The sequence below is a fragment of the Chiroxiphia lanceolata genome, chromosome 5, assembly GCF_009829145.1.
Source record: "Chiroxiphia lanceolata isolate bChiLan1 chromosome 5, bChiLan1.pri, whole genome shotgun sequence".
Taxonomy (NCBI): Eukaryota; Metazoa; Chordata; class Aves; order Passeriformes; family Pipridae; genus Chiroxiphia; species Chiroxiphia lanceolata.
In genome coordinates, this window is record NC_045641.1 from 27,832,051 (window position 1) to 27,850,088 (window position 18,038).

Below are 18,038 nucleotides of genomic sequence, written 5' to 3' on the forward strand. Positions count from 1 at the left end.
AGTCTTGGAACCTTTTCAGCCACTCGTGGGATTCAGAGGAAGACTGCAGACCACCACTCTCAACCAGACTGCAACCACCACTTTTCAACCAGACTGCAACCACCACCCTCGACCAGACTGCAATCACCACTCTTGACCAGACTGCAACAGCACTCTCACCAACAGATTTTACCCTCTCCTTTTACTTTGGACTCAGGGGGCCCAACAAACACCACTCTGTTCATGCCCCAGGGTGGTGGGTTATACATTTGGGTTTTGTGGGTTAAAACCAACTGTTTGTCTGTATAATCGTACTTATTGTATTATTTTATTAAATTGTTATTCTGATTTATAATCTCTCTTTTGAGTTGGGTTCATTTCCCCTGCCGGTTTACCTTTAAACCAGCACAGGCATTTATAGTAAAGATGAAATATGGTTCCTGTGCTACAGCATAATGGTTAATGAAATAGTGCATATATTACTGTTGTTGACTTAAGCATTAAGCCCAGGTATTCTCATTCCTAGATCATTCTAACTTCCTATTTGGTAGATAAATATGTATGTGTATGCTTCCAAAGTCAAAGGTTAAGTTAGAGTTTTTCAACCCTTTCGAAAAAGGTGAAGGTAAGGTGAAATGGCCAGTTAAAACAGCAAGTAATTAATTGAGTCTCTCTGTTAACAGGAAGAAGGTCAAGTGCACATAACTATTGTGATTACACAGTCTGCATTACAAGCAGCTGAGTCATTTAACCTGAAAGTGGTTAGATTGGAAGGCTGAGAAACAATTAAATGAGATTTTACTTCAAAGTAGTAGCTATACTTCCAAGTTACTATACTATTTAGAATTTTTTTTTCAAAGTGACTTGTCATGTTATTTTGCAGTACCAATTAGTTTTATTGATGTGAAACATTTTATATAGAGTTTTTGGTCATCCTATTTTAATTTTTATTTTTTTTTCTTGCCTTACTTTAGCTAACTGGCTGAAATTTTAAAATCATAATTTCTAATGGAGATTTATTTGAATTTTTTTTTTTTTTTACTTTGTCTTGTATATAATTCTGCAAGTTTGCCAGATACACAGTTTTGATTGCTGGATCCAAAGTGTAGAAAGGCTTCCCTAATTTTGTCATATAGGAATTATACATCTAGTTTACACTGGGGAGAGTCTGTAATGATTTCCTGGTGAAGATCAAATTATTTGCAATAACCTTTCAAAATCTATGAAAATCTGATACTCCTGATGTTTCATCTAACAATGAGGTTGCAACTATATAGCATGCTGTAGATATACCAGGGAAAATTCAGTTGCTTTGAAAGTATGCAGATTTTTATTAATTTCCTTACAACTTCATCTTACTGTAGGAGATTGGTGCAAGATAGTGTCTGGAGATACAGTATGGATGTTTATTTAACGTGGAAACTAATTTTTTGCTTTAGGGAGGTACTTCCTGCATTGTTTGAAAACTCAAGACTAAATCAGGCTCTAGAGAGAAGGTAAGGAATGGAAGCCCATTAGAAAGGAAAAGCAGGAACAAGCATAGTTATGGAAGAATCATAGAATAATGAAGGCTGGAAAAGGTCTCCAAGATTGAGTCCAGCCTTAGACTGAACACCTTACCGACTAAACCATAGCAATAAGTGCCACATCCAGCTGTTTCTTGAACACTTCTAAGAATTGAAGAGACTGAGAGAATTGTTTATTTGTTCTAATTATTGCATGGTTGTACGGCAAAGTTTATGACTCTTTTTCTGAGGCTTTATGCAGGTGTTATATTCGGATTTTTACTTTTGTTTAGAGATTGCTCAGAATTCACCATAAAGTTTCAAGGAAGCATTGTTCTAGGTTATACATGAACAGTTTAAAATGTAAGAAAAATAAAACACTACCTTTCCAAGAATGCATGCTTGCAATCTGTAATTATTATAAGACACTACTTTCAGTAAAAACAAAATAGTTGTTTGGCAGTGAGTGATTTTGATTTTGAACAGAAGTTTGACTAAGAACCATTAAAGCAATATGGAGTTAAATTAAGAATTACAGTATATTATTAGACCATAGATGTGGATCAAAGTCAATACAGAATAAGACAAATGTACAGGTTTTTGTGGCAGGTTGCTTATGCTGAATAAAACCACATGTGGAAAACCACAAACAAATACATACCAAATGTCTATTTTTTTTCCCCTTGGTAAATTGTCTATCTTAAAACTCTGAATCTGGATTTTGATGTCAAAATTCATGTCTTTGTACATACGCCTGCAATTTCTCATCACGCTGTGCATAAACTGAAAGTCTGGAACAAATTAGAAATTGTTGCTAGGGCAGAGTGAATTGTCCCATTGTCAGAAGGTATTTCAAATAGAGAAAATGTTGCTCTTTGTTCACCATCAGGTGATCTGTAGTTGAAGTTTAAATAATTGTTTTGACAAGTAAAATCAAAAATATTTATCAGTCTTGGATGATACACAGGCTGTTGCTTTCTTTTTATTTTATACAGTGAGCATTCCCCTGAGGTGCTTGATCAGAGAATGCTGTTGTTTAAAGAGAAATTGGTGACACTGAGTTAGCATCAAACTTGATGGCTTGAGGGCCAAACTGCTAGACTTGTTCATTTTCTACTTTTCTTCATGGAAAAAGGAAAAGAGATTATAAGTGAAGGAGAATTCAATCTGCATTTAAGAAGTGCATTTACTTTCTAGAGATGTATATCCTACTGCATTCCTGATGTGCTGCTTAAAGGCTACTTGTGCATTAATATTTGCAATGTGCTTGAGATTTTTCATAGTAATGATAACTAGTAGTTTCTACTTGTGCTGCTGACCCTAATTCATGCCTGGTCAAAAATGGTTATATGCAGATGAGAAAATATTTTTACTGGGAAAAATCTAAGTTCAAGTTTTTGAGAGGTTCATGTAGAAAATGGTCAATGTTGACTGCTTGTGAAACATCAGATATGGATCTGACTGGTAAATGTATAGATGGTTGGTTTTATTTCATACAGAATCATATTAATGATATACGTATCTTCTGAATGCCATTTTTTGGAGACAAGATATATTTGTTGTGTGTAGGGAATCTCATCTCTTCCCACACAATATCAATTGAAAGGATCATGGCTGAATGTGACCTTTCATACAAGGACAGTGGAAAAATGCAGTGTAACATTTTCTGTGTCCTATTTTGAACGACTCCTGTTTTCAAAGGTTATTGCTTGTTACCTCACCCAGATATCAGTGACAGAGAAGTACTAAACAATTACTAGTTACAATATTTGGACCTTTTTTTCCTCTTTTATTGTTTAATTTGTTCAATGAAATCCCAGTGTTATGCTAAACACTGTTCAGGAAGGTATCAATGTCCATCGCTTCAGAACCAGTTTCTCTTACCTCCTGTTCACACACTGGCTCTTGAACAAAACATCCTGCTGACCTCTTGAAAATGCCGTAGGCACCCTTAGAACAAGTACCCATACCTCAAATTTAGAGTGATGTTTATTCAAGGTCATTAGAATTTTTTGCACAATAAAAGAAAGTTAAGAGAGGTCGGTAATTGCATTACTATTCATACATAGATATATACATATATGTACTAATCAAGTGGAAATGCTTACTTGGGAAGTTTTAAAGAACCTTTGACAGTAAGGTGTTAAACCAGCACAGAATTTTGAAAGAGCAAACATAAAATTTGTTTTCATTCAATCTTTAAGAAATGTACAGTTCATCACATACATTATGTATTACCATTTCCATTGCTTAAATTTTACATGAAAATGTTACTGCTTGAGCTTAAATGAATTAAAAATTAAGTCAATTATCAGTAAAGTAACTTTTAAAAAAATAATTTATAACAACTTGTAGTAAAGGTGCGTTGTCTTTTCTTAGACTGCGCTCTGATTGTGGATAAGGTGTGGTTAATGTTCAAATGACTGCTCATTGAATCCTGCTAGGGAGCAGCATCAGAAAGTGCTATTGATACTCCATACATTTAAATCATATGAGCATTTTAAACTTGATTTATTTCTTTCCAAGACTGACCATAAAATATTATAAAAATGTGTATTCTCAGTCTGAGAAAGAACATGAAAGGCAAGACTGAACTGGAACACAACTATTCAGGTAAAATTAATGCTAAATAAAATATTACTGTGAATTATGTAGTGACTTGAAAATTCCAGTGATGACTAGGGAATCAAAGTATGATCCTTATTCATATTCATTGCTCCCTTCTGCTTGGTGAAAATAAGGTTTCCAGTCTTGGTGAACTGTAAAGGGAAACTATTTGATATTTTGAAATTCAAAATTAGACTTGTTGGATTTCATTTCATTACATTGAAAGATAAATTTATTTCAAATGTATTGGAATACACACATACAAAAAGCCCCAAGAAACCAAAATAAATTTAAAATGTTTGGAGTACTTTTTTGGCCTAATATTAAAAAAACCCCAACAACTAAGTCTGAAACCATTTTTCTTTTTAGCTTTTCGAACTGGAAGTGAACCTCGAATGTCTTTAGTCATGCAGCAGTATGGGCAAACTTTTCATCCAAACTCATTTCAGCTTTGCTTTTTAAGGAAATGTAATAGTAGTGGGCTACCAGTTGACCAGAGATGAGCTCAAAGATACTGGTCTGTTGTGAGGATGGCATGGCCAATGGTTTTAGCCATGAAAACTAATATAAATCTCTGTCAATTGCATGTCTAGCAGACTACTTGGATTTCAATAGGCAGAACCCAAGCATCAGCAGAAAATCAAAACAGTTTGTTCCTTCAGTGACTTTTCTGTGTACAAGCTGCAAATAAAAGAATTTTTTTTAATAACATGAAAACACTCTTCTAAGTTTGCATAGTTAAATAATTAAAATTGAAGAATGCAAATAGGTAAAGTATATAGAAAAGAAAGAAAATTTATGGTGCACGTGTCTACATAAACCTGTCAAAACTATAGTAAATAACATTTTTAATAGTCCTGTCTAATAATATGCATCCAGGAAGTTGGAGTATTCAGGCTGGACATGCAAGTTCAGCTTTGTTTTCTCCTAATATTATGTAATATACGATCAGAATCAGTAAAAGATGCTTATGGGAAAATAACTGAGTGAAAATATGGTAATGCATTAAGAAGCTTTGGATAAAGCTGAAATTTGCAGAAAATTTTAAAACTTTTTTTTAAACTTGCACAGCTCCCTAAGCTAGGTTCACCTAAATTAGTGATAGATATTAATGTAACATAGAGATATTTTTTTTTCCCAAAGTGAGTGAATGACATAAATGTTTAAACACAATATGATGAGAAATTCAGGGTTTAATACATAAATCTATTTACAAAGCTACCCACATCATTGATAGTGGGATGTTCTACTTTTAATATGGTGGAGTATATTTTTCATGATAAAATGTATGCTGATTATTGTGGTGTTTGTAGGCAGGTCATTTTTCAGCATCTGCTTTTCAATGATGGTTTGCAATGAGAATGATTACAGTAGCTTCCCTTCAGCATGGAACATAATGATTGATGCTATATCAAGGAGAACATGGAATCTCCTAATGACTTTCATAGTGTCTATTTCTTTGTGGAATTTCTTTTTGTTGTCTTAAAACAATGTGAACGTTACTGATGGTATAACCTTATCCCCTGTGTCAGGTCTCCTAGAAATCCTGAACAGAAGATCATTAAACGAGTGATTGCACTTGAAGGAGACATTATCAAGTAAGTATTTTAAGCCTTAGTCTCTGAGTCTTTATAGGAAGAGTGCAGCTTTCAGTGTATTTTAAATCAGTATCCTAGACGACGAGAACTTTCTAGCATTTTCTTTTTATCTATTCTTAACAAGGATGTCAGCATTGTACCAGTCTCCCTTTTAATGAGAGGAGAAATGCTACACAAAACTACTCACTCTCTCATGAAAGGTACATGGGTGCAAATAATGCTTATTTCTGAGAATATCTCTGCCACAAATCAAGGCTGGTAATTGAACAGCATTTTTCAATGAGATTATAGGCCTGTGATTTTTCATTTACAAACTCCAGCTACTGCTTCACTCTGAGGTGGGCAAATAAAGGTAGAGTGTTTTTTTACTTTTATTTATTTATTTTATTTGTTTCAGGGGTTTTTTTTGTTTGGTTGAATTTACATTTTATATTTATTTTATTTTATTTTATTTTTGAGACAAAGAACCCTTGTAGATGACTGTCTTTGCTGCAGTATGTAGGAATCTGTAGGGAATATGTGGAACTGATTTTATGTAAACTATCAGGAAAAAAACCCACAACATTGTAGCAAGAGTAGACTCTAGAGTACTTCAAGACTTGGTTTACTCTGACAGATAGACCTTCCTACTGGGGCTGGGAGGAAATAAATTACCAGCAGATGTAAATAAAAAGTTTATGTGAGAACCATATTATTTTGAAGAAAATGTTTGCTTGGAAAGGTTTCTTTTTCCCAGGTATAGAATAGAGTTGCCATAGAGTTGGGAGGGTAAATCCCTGGTTTCCCATACTAAGCTGTGAATGACCCTGGGAGATCTCAGACAATATGGCACACTGTGACTCAATTAATTTAGATAATGATTCTTGCTCTAGTGTAGTGAATACTTAAGAAGTACTTGACAGCTGCAATTCAAGTCAAGGATTGGAGTTTGGTCTCAGTAAGCCCTAGTTAATAATATGGGTACTGTGGAATTTGTCTATGTTTTTGTTTTTGTTTTCTTGCAGTCAATATTTTTGTTTTATTGAAAAATTCAGAATCATCTCAGTTTGAGAAACCAAAATATGTTGTGAGAAACCAAAATATATTGTTACCTCTTTGTTGGAGCAAAATATCTTAAATAGCAGGCGCTAAGAAGATAATTTGATGTCCAAAAACTATAGACGTTTACAGCTAAAACTAGCTATCACTTAAAGAACTAAAACGTAGGACTAGTGTGTATGCTACTATGTGATGTCTTTTATTGACCTGTGTCCTTAAGAAGGTACTTATTCCTTGGTGCAGTTGATATTAGTGCTGTAATTCAGGTAAGTGATAAGAATGGTATTCCTGAATCAGTATTCCTCATTCATTGCTGTAGCAAAGTCAGAAAGAAATAGCAATATAAGGCAACTTCAAGTGTTACTTTACACTGTTCTATATTATTAACATATTTACCTTCATTTTTGAAACTGAATTTTGATTTTGATAAAAAAGGTCATTTAATAACACAAATTGCAGCTGTAGGAAATTAACTATGCTGTACATTTAAACTCCTTAAGACTCTGAACTTTTCATTAACTTTGGCCGACGTTCTTGGCCAAATGGACAAAGGCTTGGGACATAATGGCTGTGAGAGTGTATGAAGAATACTGATGAGCCTGTAGGTTACTGAATCACTCATGGACACAGAAGACTGTATGATGATCCTCATTTATCTGTGGTAATACATGTTAGGTGAATTTATTGAAAGAAATACTTATCTCAGTAATTAAGATGTACATTTTTTAATTTGAACACATGAAAATTGTCCCAGACCTTTTTGCTATAACTGTATGTCTGGGATAGAGTTAATTTTCTTCCTAGTAGCTGGTACGGTGCTGTGTTTTTTGGCTTTAGAATAAGAATAATGTTGATAACACAGTGATGTTTTAGTTGTTATTAAGTACTTACCCTAAGTCAAGGACTTTCCAGTTTCCCATAGTTTGCCAGTGAGGAGGTGCACAACAATCCGTGAAGGAGCACGGCCAGGACAACTGACTCAAACTGGCCAAAGGGATATTCCATACCATAGATCATACTCAGTGTGTAAACTGCAGGAGCTGGCTGGGCAGCACTGATCACTGCTTGGCAATGGACAGTGAGCAATTGTATTGTGCATCACTTGCCTTTCTTGAGTTTTATTTCTCTCTCCCTCCATTTAATGATGATCATCATGGTAATAAAAATAATAATTTTATTAATTGTTGCTGCTACTGGTGTTATATTTTATTTTGTTTCCATTATTAAACTGTTCTTTCTCAACCCACGAGGTTTATCTTTTCTTTCCAATTCTCCCCCACACTGGATGTGGGAAGGGGCTGGACTGAGCAAGTGGTTGTGTGGCATTTAGTTGTCAGCTGCAGTTAAATCATGACAAACAGCATTGTCATGGGTTAAGATAAGAACAATGATAGGCAATATGGTCTGTGATTCTGTAATTGTGTTTTCATAGCTGAATTAATTATCTTTATTTGTTCTATTTGGAGTATGACTAGGGATAATATGTCACAAGAAGGCTGTGTTTTTTCATGTTATCAGTTAGGGTAAGTTAGTTAAAATTTGGGTGTTTGTTAATTACTGAAGGTAATGAAAGATCAAATAGGCAGAGCCATTAATGCCATAGGAAAGGATCCTTATATTTTGATTTCAGTTCCGGTGTTATGACTCCATGGCAGAAAAATTCTGTTTTTCAAATTTCTAAAAACATTTAATAAGATAAAAATTATGATATTTTAAAAATAATAATGACTGACTTCTAGTTTTTGAAAAGGAACGTAGGTGAAAGATCTGTAATAGGTCCATTTTGACCTTTCATTTCTTATTTTTCAGGTAGCCACACATTATGTACTACATAGTACTTTTCCTTTTGAAATATGCTTTGAAGCTTGAAAAAGGCTACAAAGTCACTGAAATAAAAATTTCCATTTTCTATTCTTCTTTCCAGCCTAATTGCTAGTGCAGGTGAAGTGAGTTTGGTAGTGTCTTTTATATCCCCAAGCATAGTACATGCCACAAATCTATAACAGATAATTTAATTTGGATAAGCTATTAGAACTTCCTCTTCAGAAGGATTTAAAGAGCAGTTAGAAAATTACCATTTAGCCCTTGAGAATGAGTCTATAGGTTAGCTCGTATATAGACAATATTGCAAAATGTAGCTCCCATAGATCAGGATTTGTTTTATTTCCGTGGATTCACAAGAGAATTAACTTTAAGTGGGAAATCATTACAATGGTTCCTGAAGACTGTTTAAATGTTAACTCTTCTAAAGGAGGCCTTATTTTAAAAGTCAATATAATCTAATTTGTTAAAAATTAAAAACACTTGGAGTAACTTGAAATTAAACTTATTAAAACTCATTTATCTTAAATGCATTGGTGAAAATTAAAAAAACTATAGTTATCTATCACAGATGAGTTATGTTTTCAGTAAAACAAATAAATGAAGCTTTATGCAAAGGAAATCAAAATTTGGATTAAGTGAGTAACATTTGAAATTAAGTCTGTTCAGAACCTTGCTGAACTAATTTATTTTCCTCCTGTCTGTCACAGTTGCACTGGTCTGCAAGAGCTTGGTGTACCAGTTATGTTTCTTTCATCTAATTGTTTGCTTCTTAACACTGTACCTGGGCTAAGAATGATTTGTAAGCCTCTAGGAAGAGTAACTTTTTAAAAAGTTTGGTCCAGGGATATTGTTAGGGTATTTAGGAGTTAGTGTTCTGAACTAAATGGTTCAGAAAAATGCTGTTGCATTTAAATGTTGCATCTTGCAAAATTCTGAAGATGAGAATAAGGAAATTTTGTTTCTCAAAATATGGCAGTGCAGACACAGATCACACAGAAACAATTTCATGTTCACTAGTGCTGTAGTACGAGTCTTTTTGTTCCCTCTTTTCCCACTGCATGTAGACCTTTGGTAACCATTATTCTGAGGTACTGGTGTTGTTGTTAGGTACTGCTTGCAATGGCTCAAAGTTAAAATAGGAAATATGAAAGAGGAATAGGAAAATAGATTATCAGTAAAACACATTAAAAGAGTAGGAATCACAGTTGATGTTGATACGAAGGGTATGTTTATGGTTGTGTCCTATTCTCTTCTTCTGCAAAGTCTGCTCTCTGTCTTTGGGTTATGAATAAAATAAAATAAAATAAATAAATAATAAAAAAAGTAAAAATCTGTGAGTGGTCAGATCCACATTGACAGGAGTGATAGTGGAATCAACAGAAATGAGAACAGATTGTACTCTGTAGAGATTAAAAATTTTGGAACATTTTCATTTTAACTGACTAATTGTATTCTTCATATTGTTCTGTCTCTGTACTTTATGTATTTAAAGGATATAGCTGCAGTCAAATTGCCCTAGACGAAAAATTCTTTGTCTTCCAAAATATTCTTATTTTTTGTCCATGTGCACAGAATACTCAAAGGTATGATGCAGTTTATTTTGCACTGCTTGCTATTAGGTACTGATGGAATTTTTTTAGCCAATTAAAGCTTTTTTTTTTTTAGGTTGCAGCTATACTGCTCTGTCATGACTCTTTAGAATTGATCATATCCTTGCAAGTCCCCTAAATAGAGTTTCCATTGATTTTGATTCCATTTCCACATGCAGAGTCATTGTCTGACTGAGCTCCGTTTCTGTAAATGCAAATGATGGGAATGTATATTGGTGCAGCATCCACAACCTAGGTAAACAATTTGAGAAATGTAGAATGAAGACTCTCTGTATCCATAATGAATTTCTAAGGTTCTATAGATCTTTAGGCCCAGTAATGAAGGTCTGAAAAGCTGGATTTCTGAAATTTGGCACTCTTCATACTCATTATAAAATACAGAGGTGGTTGTTTTTTTGTTTTTTGTTTTTTTTTTTTCTTTGCATTAGGTTGGTTGTCTAATATTTGAGGAAGGGGCATGAAGAGACAGAAAGAATAGGAATAGAAAGTTGGATTTCAGGAAAAAAATGCACAATTTTTTTTCCCCAGGAAGTTTTCAGAAAGGCAAATATATGGAGTGCAAAAAAGACATATTTTTCGAGACTAATTTCTTACTTTTTTCCCCTCCGTTATAAAGTGAGTGTTAATATTATAGCTGTAGTTATTTATCGCTCTATGAAGTAAGGTCTTCAGTCCTTTAATATCCATAACACTTTATAGACATATTTTCTTCTTAAGAGTACAGATAGGAGCAGTGAGATTAACAGATTGTGTGTATCCCCAATATAGTTTTTTTGATATTTCAGTTGGTCTCCTTTGTCAAAATTCACTGAAAGCAGTGAAGTTACAAGGTAGATTCTGTATGACCTCTGGAAGTCTTAATATTAAAGGAAAAAAAAATGATAGGATTCTTTGAGATTGTACTTATTTCAGTGTTGGCTTATAGAAAAAAGAAGCAACATCTCCTATTACCACTGAAGTAAGGAGCTTTGATTTGGGCAACACAAAGAGACAATAAAAGAGATACCATCAATAATGCTAGTTTTCGTAGAGTTACTGTTCAGACTAAGCCCAAAAGTACTAAAAATTGAGTATGCAATTGCAATTTGCAATATGTACTAGGCTACTCTGTATTAGTGTGCATCTGAGCCAAGACACAAATGACAGCTGCATCTACAGGAGGCAAATTTATTTATTTATTTATTTATTTTTTAATTTAATTAGAGAAGCAACACTTTAAAAATGCAAAAAGCATCATCTCTTTCAAGATGGCATGTCTGTGAACACTGTGCATAACAAGTCTCTGTAGTGTTCAAAGACTGTTTTAGTCTGCCAGAGTAATAAACAGTGGGGAAGTTTTTTAAATGCTCTGTAGGTACCTTGGAGTAACATTTCTTATGGCTTTCAATAAATCCCTGTAGTTATGCAGCCTCCGGTTATTGTGAAGTATAATCTAGTATATTTAGGAAGTGTATCTGCAAACACTTACTGCCAGCATTAGTTGCAGCTGTGTGAAGTACTTGTGCTAATATATATTATAGAATTAAGAGAAAAGAGGTCAACAAGCATTTTATTGAAAACTACAAGGATGGAAAACAGAAATCTGGAAGAGGAGTTGGGAAAAGTGCTGTTGAAGTACCATGGCCTGTCCAGGTTGTGCTTCTACTGGCACCTGGAACATGTAACTTTTGCTGGCTTATCCCACTATTGGTCAATAGTGAAGTTCTTTGCAGTGCAAATATCCAGCAGAGTTCTGGTCACCAGTTTACTTCTGACTGGCTTCCATGTGCTGGACACAGAAGTAGAGATCAATGCAAGAATAGATAATACTACTATAAGCAGGTGTTTACTTTCTACAAAATTATTTTATGGTATGTTGAGGCCTTTTGGTAGGTTTTAAATACAAACATTATGAACAGGGCTGTGATACAACAAGTGTTGTTCTAGGAAAAGGAAAATACTGTTGTGTCATGGACCACACATAGACTTCAGAGTCCAGTTTTGGATAGAAAGACAACAATAATATGAAACAAGTACAGCAGAGGGCCCTCCTCCCTCAAGCTGGACTGGGGCTGCTGCATTTGCCCTGCCAGGAGGAGCTGGGGAAATGGGACTTGTTCAGCGTGGACAAGAGGCGACTTTGGGGTGACTTAGCAGAAAGCCCTCCTGTACCTACGGGGAGGTTAGCACAAAGGTGGAGCTGGGCCCAGTGGTGGAATGAGCGTAGAGTTCCAGACCAGATAAAAGAAACTTTTCTCTATGAGGATGGTAGGCAATGAGGCTGTTACCAGAGAAGCTGTGGTCTCCATCCTTGGAGATCTGACTAGATAAAACCCTCAATAACTGATCTTGGAGCTAACCTTGGTTTGGGCAGGAATTTGGACTAGAGACCTCCTAAGGACCCCTGCAACCTGAACTATCCTATGATTCTATGATATCAAATACTAATTTTCAAATGTGTTATTTTGTTAGAAGCTTAAACAAATGCTGTGTATTTATCTTGTTCAAGAGAGCATGTCTTTTGTAGACACTTTTCTTTAGAGAAACACATTTGATTTCTGCTTCTCTGTAAGTTGATTTTCTGCCAAGACATCAGATGGTTAGAAAAGACTTGCATAGAAGTATAATCATCCCAATGGGAAGCTCAATAGGTTGTCTTTATGAAGATTTTAAAAAAGTGAGCAGCAAGTAAATAAAATGCATTAACATTTTAAAATTCCATTGGTTAATAAAATACTTCATGTATTTTAATTTTCAAAAATTATTTCCTTTTTACTTTCTAAGCTATGGATACAGATACAATTGGTGGTCTGAAATTTGGCACTGAAATCCATACTTAGGCATCAGAATAAAGGGTGTGTTTAGTAAAAATGCTCTTTGTTCTGAACAATTTAGAACTTATCTCAGCATTTAGATGTCGGCTTAAGTAGTGTCTGGATATAAGCTGAGCTCCATTTCAGCTCTGGTGCTCATTGACTTGCATTAAAAGCTTACTGTGACAGGAACAAAGATGGGGTAGGAGGAAGTAAATAGTATTAAATCCATTTTATAGATGAGGAAGTCGGGATGAAGGATGTTGTTGCAGGCTTATGCTTACATAAGAAGCTTGTGGAACAGATATTAACTGAGCTCCCTGGGCTCCTCATCTCAGAAAATGAACAATAAGTTCATGTATTTGTCAGTACAGATTTTTCTAGATGTGCTAGAAGGCAAACAAGGTTCAAAACCAGGAAATTTATGCACTTTTCTCCTGTAAATTAAAACTACAATTTTTATTAACTTGAGCAGTGTTAGGATCAGGGATACTTTTTGTTTGCAAATTGAAGGAAAACATGCTGAAATAGAAGAATCTGCCCTGAATAATGTAAGTAAATCTTACTGGTTATTTCATTTTACAGCAGCGCAAAAGTCTTCTTTCTATCATACTTGAATGTATTTAGGGTGCTGAACTCAGCCAGTAACAAAGTGTTGTATCCACATACCAATAAAGAGTAGAAAACTGCCTTGCAAAATAGTCTTAGTATGGGGTTGCTTCCTTATCTGCAGCATTATTCTAGCTTCAGAATCAAATGATGACTTTCTGGGGGCTGAAGTTTCTTTTGGTTTTGTTTGTTTCTTTGTTTGTTTTGGTTTGGTTTTGCCTGAATTCTTTAGTCTCCTTTAAAGACAAATTTAAGCAGACTTTCTGTTTGTTTCAAACCAGCTAATGGTCAGGTAACTAGAAGTGACTGAGGTGGTGGTTTTTAAAAGGTATTGCTTTTCTTTGGCCCCCCTTCATTTCTACGCACACATATGCACACATACACACACACACTCTTCCCTCCTGCCTTTTATCCCTCAGAGCTGGAGATACTGCTTCCTCATGTAATTCATTGAAGCTGATCATGTGCCTGCCGCTACTCCAAACTAGTGATAAGATTAATTTCCATCTCTACACGTGTAGGGAAACAACAGTGGCTGCATCACTTTTGATGCTGTACACAAAACACATAGCTCGCCTCCAGTGTTCTTTCTAAATACTCATCTTTCCAATGCTCTCACCTCAGCTCCCTTTTGAAACTGCTGAAGGCAGCTTAAGTGAACACCATGTCCTTATCATCTCAGTGAGCTGGCAGGGACCACATGTCTGCTTACCAACTCCAGCTGAAGCGCAGTAACTTCTTAAAATGCACCAACACTGCCATCTGAACATACTCTCATAGGATCAGAGCCTCAGCTGGTATGAAGACTCTTAGCTCTGTTAATGTTAAGAGAAATAGGCCAATTTAGTCTGAAAGAAAATACAGTTAAAACATTTGGGGGGGGGGATAAGAGCATATATTTAAAAAAAACATTTCTTTGGGATATGAATTTATGTAATGAATACAAAAAATGTCACCTCTTCAAAATTAATTTTATGCATTTCATATTTTTCCATTGAGTGGAGTAATAAATACAGAATTCTACACAGAATTAACTGATGATACTTTATCTCTCTCTCTCTTTTTTTAAACTTAGAAAAATAACATTGTTTGCCATTTGTTTGCTTCCTTTCTTCATTAGATTTACAGTCTGACAGTTTTTTGGTGCCAGTGAATATTTTATAGCACAGTGTGTCAGCTATATGCAATAATTGGCCATGTTTTAATTGAAATTTTTGACATTATTGTGTTTGTTATTATGTAAAAATTACAAATATATGTTGACTGGAATATTAATTGTAAATTGTTCTTCAAAAAGATTGCCTCTATAGTTTTGTACTGCAAACCTTGAAATGAGGTCCATAGATCTCGAAATGAGGTTCTGAATAGTTCACAACAGCAGAACTAATAAGGTTTTGAAATTGATCACCCCAGTGGTTATGAGATTCAAATGAGAATAGGATGGAAAATTACTATTATCTTTTTTCATTATTTTAGAACTGACTATTGTTAACATTCTGCTTCTGTGGAGTAAATTGTGGGATGAAACTGTAGTGTATTTTGGGTATAATGGGTAACAAGTCATTAAGGGGGGTCTTCAGCATCTCTGCACAGGTAGGCCAAAAATATTTTCTGCTTTACTGTAGTCAGTTGGCAGTGATTGCATAAATAATTTCTACTCACTGAGCATTACACGACAAGGGTTTTAATATGAAGCAAAAAAGCCTGCTACGATAAACTGTATGTCATGCACTTCTAGAATTTTGGGTTTATCCCAGATAGCGTTTCTAATGACTAGGTTTCTATGTTGTATATATAACAAAATTAAATTAATATTTAATCATTTATTATAGCCTGAATGGGAGGAACTGGTAAATGCTGAAAAAGATTGTGATAGGATTTGCTATAACTGAAAAGTATAGTCACCTACTAGTGGAGGTGGGAGTCTAATAAGTGATGGACCTCTAAAAGAGATAGAATAGAATAATGAATGAGGAAATCAGTGAACAGATTAGAAATAGGCATGAACCAAAAAGAAAAGGTGACCTTTAATGAATTTCAAGGAACTTGCTGATTGGCTAAATTAATCACAATCTGACTGCTTCTGCAACTTTCTGTGCAAAACCACCAAATTGCCAAGATGCAACACAATGGAAATAGATGGCACATATTATAAGCAGCAGTGTCATGTGTGTATTCAGGAGTATTATAGAGTCATAGAATCATAGAATCAGCTGGGTTGGAAAGGACCTCTGAGATCATCAAGTCCAACCCTTGATCCACTACCGCTGTGGTTACTAGACCATGGCACTAAGTGCCACATCCAGTCTCTTCTTAAAAACCTCCAGGGACGGAGAATCCACCACTTCCCTGGGCAGCCCATTCCAATGGCTGATTACCCACTCTGTAAAGAATTTCTTTCTAATGTCTAACCTAAACCTCCCCTGGCGCAGCTTAAGGCCATGCCCTCTTGTCCTACTGCTGGTTACCTGGGAGAAGAGACCAACCCCCACCTGCCTACAACCTCCTCTCAGGTAGTTGTAGAGAGCGATGAGGTCTCCCCTGAGCCTTCTCTTCTCAAGGCTAAACAACTCCAGTTCCCTGGGTATAATGGAGTGTGTCTTGTCATATTTCTGATATAGTATATGTAGGTATGATCATATTTAAAAGAAGGATTTAGGTTTATAGTAATAAAAGTCATTCTACTGTTTCTAAAACTTGTGCAGTAGTTAAAACTTTAATTAAACAGGTTTTCAAGAATGGGGAATAGAGACTGAGTTCATTAACCAGACAGATATGCTTTGTAAATGAAGAAGAAAGCTAATTAAGCCAAGCATAGCAGCATAATATTAATTTTTAAAAACACTTCAAGCATAGTTGTAGTAAATCTTGCCACAGCTATTGCATATTTCCTAATGAATTATTCTACAGTTTAGATTCAGTGTTTATGCTGCCAACACTCCATAGCCAGGTAAAAAATTGAATCCTTAGGCATTATGCTAATGTTTATTTCAGCACAATTAACTCTTTGAGTCAAATTTATGGAAAGGGCAAAAATGACATAAGGAATCTTTAGGCACCAGGATATTTTTCATTTCTGTAAGTTTTATTCAACCGATGTTAATTCTAGTTTCTTTACTTAGGAGACAGAGGTTAATAAGAAGTGTTTGCTGGTCTCTACCAAGAGCTCTCTCACATGGGATAGAAGAGGGCTCAGTTTGTTATATATATATGGAAGGCAATTAAAGGAGTTAGTGAACTGCTACATTTCCTTCCATATGAAGAAAATATTTAACTCTGTGTTTTTACATTGTCGGATTTAGAGAGTTAGTTGAAAGCACTTGCTGATGTATGGCTGCAGTGTTTGTGCTTCTATATTTCCTCAAACTATCAAAAAAATCTTGAGCATTTTGAATTATTTGAAAGATGTGATAAACCTTTTAGGATGCTAATTCTTTGGTTGAGTTGCTGTATTTCTTTAAAGGAAGCTTTAGTTTCCACCTAGATTACTGAGACATCCCTAATTTTTGTCTTCTGCTGGGAAATATTGATGATGTTTGAACAGCTTCAGTTTGATTAGCTTTATATGTGTTCTTTTGGGATCTCTATTACATAGGATATGAAAATTTATGTCAATTTTTGAAGTTGTAACAAATGCCTGAGGACTTTTTCCCTCTGTCAATTCAAATACTCATTTTTTTTCCAAGAGAATTATACAAGTATAGTTAATACTGAATTTTTCATAATTGTTTCCATCTACATAGACTTAAACTCTTTCACTGTTATAACTAGTAGTGTCTTTACTCTTTTCCTTACTATTCATGCTTGAGATTATCAAAACATGGGCAAAAAAAGCAGGTATACTAGGAGTGCTACATACAAGTCTATTGAGTTTTGTAGAAGGTTTCTCAAAATCTGGAATATTCTCTGTGTTGCTCAAAGGCTGAGCAGACAGGCTTACCTGTGAGCCTCCCTAACTGATGGTACATACACCCTTAATGAAAAAGAAATGAACTTTAACTGAAAAGAAAATTTAAAAAAAAAAAAAGAGTGTGAGACACAGAAAGAAAAGAAGAAACTATACTCATGCATGGCCTGCTGGAAAGGAAGAGACTATCCCCAGGCAAGATTCTTCTTCCCATCATTTTCTCCAGCACCACAGATATTCCCTCTGAACACTTCCCACCATTATTATGTGGTTAGATCAGGATCATCTTGGTATCCCAGATGGTTTCCCTTCCACATTAGTGCTGATGAAGTTGATTGCAGCACAGTGATCAGGTACAGATGCTGCACTCATTGTGAAGTTCTGGTTGTGAAGTTCTTTGCATGTGTATGTCTGAAAGTTTTTTTTCTGGGTTATTTAAATAATAATTTTCTGCTTATCTACTAAGCTCTACATATTCCTGATCGTAAAGTTATAAACAAAAAACTAGAAAGTGAGAGGTAAAAGAAGGGTGGGAGGAGAAAGGATGACTTAAAAATCTGTCATAATCT

At 34.9% G+C, this 18,038-nt stretch overlaps 1 protein-coding gene across 1 annotated transcript in view; it reads left to right on the forward strand.

Moving 5' to 3' along the window:
* Positions 1–18,038, forward strand: part of IMMP2L (inner mitochondrial membrane peptidase subunit 2) — a 424,389-nt gene that overhangs the window by 267,084 nt on the left and 139,267 nt on the right. Inside the window, exon 4 of the mRNA XM_032687891.1 lies at positions 5,624–5,689. Coding sequence (XP_032543782.1) covers positions 5,624–5,689 — 66 coding nt within the window. The remainder of the gene's footprint in view (positions 1–5,623; positions 5,690–18,038) is intronic.